The sequence below is a fragment of the Megalops cyprinoides genome, chromosome 18 (assembly GCF_013368585.1).
Source record: "Megalops cyprinoides isolate fMegCyp1 chromosome 18, fMegCyp1.pri, whole genome shotgun sequence".
Taxonomy (NCBI): domain Eukaryota; kingdom Metazoa; phylum Chordata; class Actinopteri; order Elopiformes; family Megalopidae; genus Megalops; species Megalops cyprinoides.
The window spans coordinates 1,743,907-1,755,211 of NC_050600.1; the positions used below are offsets into that span (position 1 = coordinate 1,743,907).

At 47.9% G+C, this 11,305-nt stretch overlaps 1 protein-coding gene across 1 annotated transcript in view; it reads left to right on the forward strand.

Moving 5' to 3' along the window:
- The first annotated feature begins 1,717 nt into the window (after positions 1-1,717).
- stim2b (stromal interaction molecule 2b) overlaps positions 1,718-11,305 on the forward strand; it is a 41,672-nt gene continuing 32,084 nt past the window's right edge. Inside the window, exon 1 of the mRNA XM_036551603.1 lies at positions 1,718-2,215. Coding sequence (XP_036407496.1) covers positions 2,077-2,215 — 139 coding nt within the window. The 5' untranslated portion in view covers positions 1,718-2,076. The remainder of the gene's footprint in view (positions 2,216-11,305) is intronic.

Below are 11,305 nucleotides of genomic sequence, written 5' to 3' on the forward strand. Positions count from 1 at the left end.
TCAATGCGTACAATTACAAATGAAGAACATTATCTGTTCATATACTGATATGAAAATGTTGCCATTTGGAGATTTTATTATTAAACATGTACTAATTTGAATTGCTTAACATGATAGATCCAGTTTTATAGGATATGACAGTTTTATTTTCTCGTTATTCACCATCAGTAAAAAATCTTTATAATACACGCAATTATGTATAGAATTTTAATATTTGTCAAATAATGGCGATATATATCGCACATACATGTGCTTCTTCCTCAACAAATTAAACTAACAGTAATAATCATCACTTGACACTAGCCCTGTAGCCTAGTCCATAACTAATAAAATCAAACACATCATCAAACAGCTTCGCGCTTTGAATTAGTGAAGTTAACATAAATATTCGTTTTTTTTAGATGCCTACATACTTTCGATGCATAACTTCGCAGTCACTCAAATGACAAAGACATAAAATGCAGGGATCGCTACAATGTAACGCGTGGTGAATCTGGCCACACAAAGCCAATGTGGTCCGCTGCGGATAGATTGAAACGCGCCGGCATCTTCTTTCCCGCTTTGTCTTTTTTTCCCCTAAAAAAAGTACAACAATGAATCCACTGGCAGCCAATACCGTGCTGCCATGTTTAGGCAAACTAACCAATAGCGACCTACAGCGAGCAAAAAAACATGGATGGACAGATAATCGGCGTTATTAATGTCACCACAAAAAGGAAACTACCAACAAAAACTGATGTTTAAAAATGAGGAGCATTCGTGGTTTTAGAGAGGAAAAATAGAAAGCAATCATCTTTATTTAAATTCTTCCCCACCAATACACGGCAGTATTATTTACATTTTGGAAAAATACGTACGCCTGCTCAGGGAGAGGACACATTGAAAAACAGGACACCCTACAACGCCCAGTATAGACCAGAACAACACATGTTAGCGTTTCACGCACAACCGGCCATTATCGCAAGTAAAGGGGTGTAGAATAAATTTGCTGTCGCTGATGTCAGGCGATTTGCATACCGACTTCCGCCCCACACTTTTAGCTCCGCATCAGGCGCCGCGCAGCTGAGACGGCAGAGGGACCGATGTGTCACACGGAGACATGAAGACCTGACATTTAGCTAACTTTTTCCACCTTAAAAGTGGGTGAGACCTTTGGATGACTGCCCGTGGACGGTTCGCGGTTCGAAAAGTTCGGACGAGCCCCGGCGAAACAAGCACCGAGCTGGCAGATCACTAGCTTAGCTGGCAACGTTAGCTAACTCCTCGCTCTTGCAGAGGCACCGACACTTTCATTTGAGGAGGCGGACCTATGCCATACTGCGTGCTCAATATGCTAAAAACATCTCCAATGTTTGCATACTGTATGTGGAAGTACAGAGACTGTTTTGTCTTAATTCAATCGTAAGGATCGAAATATTGCACTTTAAACCAGCTTGGATACACAATTTCCTGGCAGCAAGCGTCTACATTTCTTTGTTTCGAATATTATTTTTATTTTTTTTTTAGACTGGGAATTCCAAAATATTTTGCACTTTTTCTTTGGAAATTGAGTGAGCTTCAAACCGGTTTGCCTGACTCTAGCTAGTCTAAATCCGCGGTATGAAGGAAATTGCTTCACGTCCTATTTTGGAGTGATAAGTACGCCACTGTTGTGACGATGAATGATGAGATTTTAAAGTCTTAAATTATCTTTGATCTTTCCGGACTCATGGACAGAACGTATAAAGCTAGCTATATTTTTGTAGAGATTTAAGGTGTTTACATTGATCAAACTCTTTTAGGATCGTTTTATCAGTAGTCTATATTCACATAGTTATATTTTCGTACTAATGTGCATTGGTATTTTCAAAATATCGCGAATATTTAAACTGTGTATTTTTATGCAACAACAGTTGTGTCCGACGTTCCAATCTTGTGATTCGAGTCATTCTTGCTAGTTGTCCTGGCCAGACCGCAATCGATGGACACGTAGTGCTTCTGTAACCGGCAGAATCTGCGTTCGTAAGACGTTGCTTGGCATAAATTTATTTTGTTTTCTTCCTCCGACGTGGAAAGGATTTCCAGACATTTCTCACGATGACTTCCTTCTGCCGGGCTGTGGCTCTCGTGGTGCTACGTGGACTCTTAATTTGTGCGGTAGTGGGATTAGGGAGCAGCTATCCGAATGATCAGGCGAATGCAGCTTCAGACGGCGCGATTGTTTCCGCAAGTACAGGTAAGCACCGATTCGCATGCATTGTGCCTCTCCACTACATTTCTGTGAGAAAGAACGATCTACTGGTGAGCACCTGATCTTTCTAGAACACGGGCTACTTGTCGAAAACTGTGTCTACGTAGCCGTCTGCAGTTATCGTTTTTTGCAAACCTTTCCATATGCACTGATGTGTAATGTCACGCAAGGAATGCCCAACACACACACACACACACACACACACACACACACACACACACACACACACACACACAGATAAGAGATCAAGCGCCACATCTTGCTATAAATGCAGACATTGTGTTTGTGTGTGTCTGTGAACTGCTGGACCGCGCTGTCCGATGATTTCGGAATATGCGGCCCTGGACGACTGTCTTTACAGCAACAAGTATGACCGGGTCATGGAACATTGGATCGGGGATGTGCTGTGCGCGTCTCCGCCGGGGTCTCCCCGTCATCATTCCCAGTGCATCAGCGATCGGTGATCCCGAGGCTGCGCGGGGAACTCTTCTTTTTTTCCTTTTTTTCCATGGAGGGGGGGGGGGGGGTTGTCTGCTGCAACGGTATGACTTGCAAGTTGGTGAACAGAAGCACACTCACAATTTTGCTCACGTTAAGAGTTCTTGCACAAAAAAACCGAAGTGGTTTTTTCGTCCCTTTCGTTTTTTTTCCCTACCGGCAGTGTACAGAGGGAAGCCCGGTGGGATTTGGAGGGTGAGACCCGTGCAGGGCGTGCGGGAGGAACCCCCTCGCGCTTCAGCCGGCGGTCGCCATGGGGATGGAGCGGGACAACCGTGCTGAGGGTTCAGCGAGTCATGAAACGTCAACATTCTGCGCCTGTAACGGCGATAACGAAAGGAAATTCACGTTTTAAAAAAACGAAAATGTCCATCAGATTGTTGCACCATTTTTGAGGGGAAGAAGCAGCTGGAGAATGATTTCAGTTTTTGTTTGCATTTGAGACACTATGCTGAAGTGCATTCCCAAGATCAAAGTGCCTCTGTGTGGTGATTCGCGGGAAAGATCTGAGGCCCTTTGATGTCGGCAGGTGGATGTACCTGAAATGCGTGGCCTTGCTTTGGAGGTGGCGAGCAGGGCGAAGGCTTTGTGCAGCGCTGAGATAATCAGCTGTGCCTGCTAGCCTTACAGTGTTGTGGACTCGCCATGAGGCATACCGAAGCAAGTGTTATTCAGTGTCACACAGTGTTAATGAGATAATGAGATATTCAGATAATGAGAAAACGGTGTTTTCTGCGTCCCATGGTAACGTGGAGTGAACGTGCTGGTGAAAGAGTTGCTGTAGCTCAGACACGCAGACGGGGTGGGAGTGGCAGTCTGGTCTCCAGGACAGGCGATGCTTAGAAAGCCATGAGTGTGGCGTAGGACCGCTGCTGATGTGTTCAGACTGTGACCTCTGTCTGTCTGTGCTCTGCTGAGTGTTAGCACTGTGGCAGGCCTGTCGCTGCCCAAAGCAGAGACCACCGGAGGGAGGGACCTCACCTGTCGGACATGGGTTTGAATCCTGCTGGTGTACACGTGTCCACTCTAGAACACAGATTCTGCTGTAAAAACAGTCATTGGAATGATGTCGGATGTGTGCGTAGCATGTAGGTGTCCCTGGGAAAGGCTTCCCCCAAGCACATCACTGATGCAAAACTGATGTAAAGCCAATGTCAATGTCTAAATGTCAGACAGACCTCCATCAAAGCCTCCAGACAGCACTGCTCCTCCCTGGCTCTCTGTGACGTAAGGCCCAAACACACCTGCCCTCTGGCCCTCAGGGGGCGCTGTTCGGGACCCTCTGACCGCTCGCTGTTCCGCTCCTACGTTTGAGTTCTGATGTCACATCTGAGGCATCTGAAGCACCATGGCAGCGGTCAGAGAGGGTGGAAGTCCTTTGATCTGTACAGTCTGCGTGGCACACAGACTCCTTCAACAGAGCGTTCTGGCTTTCGCCAGCTCACACCGCAGATGCAGCATTGTGGCTCTGCAGGGAATGGGTTAACGCTCTGTGAAAGGCAGAGGAAGTGTGCAGGCAACCTCTGCACCACCTGCTACTCTGCAGCGGCTAATATCAGTGTGTAGCACAGTCAGGCACCGCGACAAGGCCGGAGGATCCTGAAATGAATGAAGAATTTTTGGTAGCACTTTCTGTCAAGGGTCCTTCATGGGAATTATGTAAAGCCTTCATAAGCTTTATGTAATCATTCTTATCCACTTATTCCAGTTGACATTCCGTTGACTGTCATAAGGATATCTTTTCCATGTCATAAAGGATGTTGTCATAACGCTCTGATTTAATATGTCGTGGTAATGACACAATGTGTATGAGGACGCTGCACCCTGCGGAAGAGCTTGGGTCAGTTGGCATGAGGGATTAAGAATGTTTATGCAATGCTTTTGAATGTGTTATTACTGCTATTTGTCATTTTTCTTAGAAAGTGTTTTGTGAGAATCAAGAAAAAATAGTACTTGCTGAAAGGTCAGGGCACTGTGGTGATTTGATTGAATGCCCCTTAAGTCTTAGGGATATTCAGTCTCTTCCGCTAAACCTTTAGCACTTCCTTGTTTCCCAGTGAAGCAGGCTTAGCTGTGGAGGGAATGATGCTGGAATTTTCCTCTCAGCAGATGGGGATAGGATCTGTCCTGTAAGTGAAAGGTCGTGGGTTCAGTTCCCAGAGGGAAAATGGGAACATTGCAATTGGCCGGCAATGTCGCCTTTGGACTCAGTGTGAGGATACCTGACCCTCTGATATGTGCTCTTATGGGGGGGGGGGGGGGGGCTCAGCACTGTGCAGCAGAGTCCAGATAACATGGCTTCATCATCAGAGCTTCCCTGCAGCAGTTCTTTTATGAAAGCCGAGTTTTGCGTTGTGTGTGACTGTCAGCGCTGTGCTGTGCTGTGCTGTCATTACGAGCACTCTCAGAGGTTAGGGTAAGCAGGCAGTTTTGGTCTGTGGGTTGGTGCATGAGCACAGATGGGGGCAGGCAGTGTGGAAGACACCATTCTCCGTTATGGAGAGCAGCTGTTGTTGGATTAAAAATTATTTTAAAATAAATCAACAACAAAAAATATGTGTAGGCCCTTTTTCACTGACACCTCTAGTTTTTGTGGGGGTAATGTCCAGGTAATGTTTTGTTTTTGGTTGCTGTAAATGCTGCTGCCTGTTGAATATGGATATTAATGGGGTTTAAAAACAAATGCGTGCAGAATAGAGAATATGGGCCTGTGGTGTCACCCCGCTTCCTCTCAAACGCACAGAGTCACTCAGGGTGACGCACTGGTGTTCAATGCTGAGAGGATAAGCAAAACTAACGCGTGTACACCACAGAAAGGCTCTTTGCTGTAAGAGTCTTTCAAAGGAATACTTAACTCCATGCCTTCATTTAATCGGCTTGCAGAGGATTTGTTATCTGAGCATATTGATTGTGAGGCAGGCAGTAAAAGGGGAGGGGCTTGCGCTGTCTGTCACTTTTGAATGACAGATCGAAGCGAGTACATTATTGTGCTTTTTTAAGTCCCAGAAAACAAAGAGTATGTATGCGGCCGGGTGCTTTCCCTGTGCTCCGCTCCACAGGTGCGCAGGTGCGCAGGTGCACAGGTGATTCAGGACAGTGTGTGGAGCTGCTGAGCTGTGCATACAGGGAAGAGCTACACCCTCATAAGGCCACAGCGCCTGGAACCCCCTGCGGTGCATTTTTATATGAAGCCTTCAGAAGCACTGTGACCACGTGCTGGAAGTGTGTCATGAGAGAACGGTGCGTGTGAGGTGGCTTTCCTTGTTTTGTGAGATGAGGTGTATGTTGCTTTGAGTCATCCATGCATTTTCGCTGTGTTACCTGTGGTGTTTGATCCCTGTTACCCCCGCACGTCGCGGCCAGGTGTCCTGACAGCTGTGTCACTCTGACAGCTCTCTGGTGCGGTTCAGCGTCTGCTGGGTTTGGCTGTGGTGAACGCTCAGACGGTCAGCGGTTCCCTCGCTCCCTGCTGATCTCAGATCAGTGCTTTCTGTGAGGTCCTGGTATTATATCCCCTTCATTGTTTAACTAATTAAAAAACTGTTTTTGAGATCGTTAGTCATGAGCGTGTTTCACTCATAAGTTCCCCTCTTTGTCCTGTTCCACGTTAGCTTTGATACTGTGAGGGGGTGTCACTGTGGGATGTCTGAGCACCGCTGCGAACGTGAATTTCTTCATGTTTGATGGCTTTGTGTGTTTAGTTTGTTTAGCGTTTCGACAAACAAGCGTCTTCCCCCGAACTGAGCAGGGCGCGCTGCAGGGATGCACCCCACAGGAAACTCTCTCCGAAATCTCGCCATCTCGCTTTTGGTTTCCGTGAGAACACACCACCGCAGGGGTGTGCACTGCTCTCCAGCTCAGAGGTTTCAGAATGATATTAAATCGCTGCGACCCACACCGTTAGTACCAGTTAGTGCCTTAATACTGAAACATTGTCAGTTGAAGGGATGCAGACCGCTGTGATTAGTGTATGAGGCAGCTTGTTGGTGTAGTTCCAGACGGTTAATTAACACCTTAAAATCACAGGGTCCTGGAAGGGGGCATTGCAGTGAGCAGGATAAGTCTCTGCCCAGCAACGGCTGCCAGCCCATGTCCTTCTCAGACTTTTGTCACACTTCTTGTTTCTTCCTTTGGCAGCAGATCCTGAATGAAACTGGGTTATGGGAAGAGGAAGGCCGCGTTGACATTGTCTTACAGTCTGCGGCAGGTGTCGTGTTCCTGCTGTCTGCGCAGAATCACCACTGGCTCTGCGCAAATCTGCGCAGACGTCAAACGTGTCCTGTACCGTCCCGCACTCATCCTGTGCAGTGTCGTGCTCTCCCTCCAGAGATCTCAGACTTGCGCTGTGTGGATCTTAAATTGGCCGTGTACAGACCTAACGCTCATTTTGCGCAGATCTTGCAGTCACTCTGTCTGTGCCTGCGCAGATCTTGCAGTCATTATGCGCAGATCTCTCATTCTGCCTGTGTCTGCGCAGATCTCTCTCTCACTCACTCCGTCAGGTGGTGCATTTTACATCCGGATGTTTGATCAGCTGACTCATTATAACAATAATTTGTTTGATTTGATGCAGGTAACTACTTTCCTCACCCTTGAAAAACGTGAAATTCAGATCAGGTGTTCCCAGGAAAAACTGGATGAACCGCATTTTTCTTTTTTGTTAAATGTGCTGTATAGATTTCTTCTCTTGACTGTGGCGATGCCACTGAACTTCAAACTTAAACAGGTAAACCCAGGTGGTTTTGGCTGCCGTGCAGTTTTAACTGGATCACTGTCATTGTTGCTCACGTGTACAGTCACTGTCTGATCAGTGGAAAACTGCAATTAAGAGAATCTGACATAAAATTAGCCAAATAAGATTTAAAGTTTGGTTTTGGGGCAATATGTGGGGCTATTTTTCAGTGTGCTTCTTGGCTATTTTTGTCTGTTTTTGATTGGGCCTTTGGTTATTTTCGTCTCAAGGACCTGGCAAGCTGAGTGTATAGTCAGCAGGTCTGTTCTGGATGCGTGCGCTGGTGAAATGCTTCCTCCCCCACACCCCCCCACACACCTCGTGCGGCACGATTACTGTCCCTCCATTCAACATCGGAAAAGAGAGTGCATGCGCTTCAGCGAGAATCTGAGAATGACAGAATGGTAGAATGAAAATGTTAGAAAGTCTCAGTGTTACAATCATAGAATGGTAGAATGTCAGAATGATATAATGTTGGAGTGAAAAAAATATTAGAATGACACCATGGTGAAAGGCATTAAATGGGCCCAGTCTGAACCAATTAATTCCAGCATTTCTTGTGGTTATATCACTGATATGGCTGTGTTATTCTTTTTCCAAAAGAAAAGTGCCCATTATTTCTTGGTTTGTTGACTCGAGTCCAGAGAAAAGCTAACATTTGCATTTTGGGCGTGACTGGGGACTGTGCTTCCTGCGGCATTTGGATACAAGATGTCTCTTTTTGTCTCTGTGCTTTCCTGTCATCTCAGACTGTGTTCTTCAGTAACTTGTAATGTGGGTTTTATGCAAGGATTAGCTTTTTAAATATATTTTCATTCAAACTGTGACATGTGCCACATGCTGTTTTCTGCAGTTTTCTGCGCTGTAATCTGAGCTGAGTGCCAGGGCTACAGGCTCAGCCCGTCTCTCTCAGAGCGAACCGGCCACTTCTCCTCTCTCTCTCCCGGCGGTTTCTCTCTGAAACGGGCTGTTCGGCTCGGTGGGGCCCGCCGGCCGCCCCGATCGGGCGGCTCGGATGGTGCGGATGTTTTCATCGTTGTGTTTGCGGAGTGGGTGACGTCAGCCCGGTCATAGCGGTCAGGCCTGGGTCCGACAGCTGTTCCGCAGCAGCGCTGAGCTCCCTCGCTGAGGAGATCAGACGGCACGGCTCTTTCCGGAAAGGGCCAGCCGAGCAGCCGGGTGTATTTAAAGGTGCTGGAAATGTTTTCCGATTAACGGTGGCGTGGCGGACTGGGAGAATCCTGGGTGCCACTGTTAGCCTCGTGGGGTGTGACTGTCATAGCTGTGCCATGCTGTCATTACGAGCACTCTCAGGGGTTAGGGTAACTGACAGGAGGGCCCCTCTCTCTCTGTCTCTCTCTGTCTGTCTCCCCCTGTCTCTGTCTCTGTCTCTCTCTCTCTCTCTCTCTCTCTCTCTCTCTGTCTCTCCCTCCTCTTCCTCTCTATTCCCAGTGTGACTCTTTCCCTCTCCCTCTTTTCTCCTTTTACACTGCCTGTCTTCACCATTTCCTCTCTCTCCCCTCCTGTCTCCTCCTGTCTCCCTCTGTCTCCCCCTGTCTCTGAGTGATGGCTCCTCTCCTCCTGCCTCTCTCAGGTGTGTTCCCGGCCTGCTTCATCAGGCTGTCATACGTGCTCAGTGCCCAGCGAACACTTTCTGAGTGAAATCAGTCCGACAGCAGGGCCTATGGAGAGTGCAGTGCACTGTGGGGGTCACCATGCATCATCCGCTAAAAGCTGATAGCCAAGGCCTTTGTGCTGTCGACATCTTAAGTTACACCAGCTCTCCTTCTCTGGTGCATGCCAGGAAATTCTTTTACTGATCCTGAAATCCGGTTCTGGAAGAGGAAGTCGCCAAGCCGGACTTCCTGCGCTGGTGCTGGAGCCCCTGATCACCTTGGGCTTGTAGAACTGGTCAGGACCGGTCGCCTGCGCCATGTGTAGCTGGTCATGGGTTTTCGGTGGGAGGTTGCTTTCACTATCAGGTGTTGATCCTGGATTAGCTGCCCGCGGAGCTGTGTCCTGTTGTCTTTTCCGACAGAGATCCCTGGAAAGTGTCACAGAGGCCTGATGGTGGCTGCTGTTTGAGGTGACACAGGGACTGATTGTGACACAGGTGGACGGTGCCTCTTTCCTGGGTTATTATGGGGAGAGGAGGGTCTACGTGCTAATGCTCACCCCAGGCAGGACAGCACACAGTGCTGGAGCGGGCTTAGACCTCGGAATGCTGCCCTTTAGTGGAGGGCATGACAGACGCAGAGAGAGACTGTTCACTGTATGTGCGCGCATGCGTGTGTGTACGTGTGTGTGCTTCTCAACGTGTGTCTGCTTCTCAATGTGTGTGTGCGCACGCATGTGTACGTGTGTGTGTGTTTGTGTGTGTGCTTCTCAACGTGTGTGTGCGCACGCATGTGTACGTGTGTGTGCTTCTCAACGTGTGTGTGCTTCTCAACGTGTGTGTGCGCACGCGTGTGTACGTGTGTGTGCTTCTCAACGTGTGTGTGCGCACGCATGTGTACGTGTGCGTGCTTCTCAACGTGTGTGTGCTTCTCAATGTGTGTGTGCGCACGCATGTGTACCTGTGTGTGTGTGCTTCTCAACGTGTGTGTGCGCACGCATGTGTACGTGTGCGTGCTTCTCAACGTGTGCGTGCTTCTCAACGTGTGTGTGCTTCTCAACGTGTGTGTGTGTGTGTGTGCGTGTGTATATGTGTATGTGTGTGTGTGCGTGTGCGTCTGAGTGTGAATGTGTAGTAGTTGTGCATCTGTGTGGTGTGCATATGTACAGTGGTGTGTGTTTTTGTGTGTGTATGGTGGGGTATGAGAGAGCTGATCCTCCATGGTTAGCTACAAGTGAGGAATCTGTGCATGCTGTCACCTGTCTGACCCATATATACCCAAAACAACAGGGCATATGACTGTTCACAGAAATATTATCATTCATTTACCATGCCATCATTCAAACCATGTATCTAATGCTAGAATTCAGTTGAAGTATTCTGGAAAATAAAATCAATAAGTAATTGAAACAGAAATGATGTACCAGGTGTTCTAGGCAGACGGTGAGACTGTGTGTCCGACCAGCTCCTCTGTAGTTTGACTTACTCAGAAGACATTCCAGCATGCCTTTACTGAAGGGTAACCTTTTGTGCAGGATGCTAAATGAAGATGAACCGAGTGATAATCATTCGTAATTAATCAGCTCATAAGAATAGAAGGATGTTTAGCTGTTGGACTTAGATGTTACAGAGTAATGAAGTGTACTGAAATGTAAAACTGTAGCAGTCCTCTTTTGCCTCTCACCTGGGCTTTGATTCTGAATAACACGGAGGATTAACATGAGGTAATATGAATAAGCAGGTGCTCTGCCCGTGCTGGCCGTGTGCTGACCCCCCCACACCCCCCCCACACCCCCCCCCACACCCACAGTGCTGACAGTAGCTTTATTAAGCTCTGTGTAACACAGAGACACCCCTGTGAGTCTCTGAATGAGCTTCAGCTCAAGCACTAACCCCATGTACACTCACTCCAGTGCTGAGCATCTCCACTTCTTTGTTTCGGGGATTTTTCACCTGAGCGGGGTCTTATTTCACTGCGTTGGCATTGTGGAGCCTCTGAAAATGAGGAGCAGGGCTTCATGCACTCTGTAACTCAGTGACCAAGCCTGCTTGTTCCACTTGCTGGACGCACAGTGTCCCTCTATCGGGGTGGCCACAGGTCACACAGGGACTGAGGTTTGGTTTTTAGCGAGAGGAGGCAGGTTTTTGTGTAGATGGTGAGGAGGTGAAAGTGCCTTGTTTAGGCCTTCTTTCAGCTGTTCTGAAACCGCTGGCATGTTCCTCCCCTCCC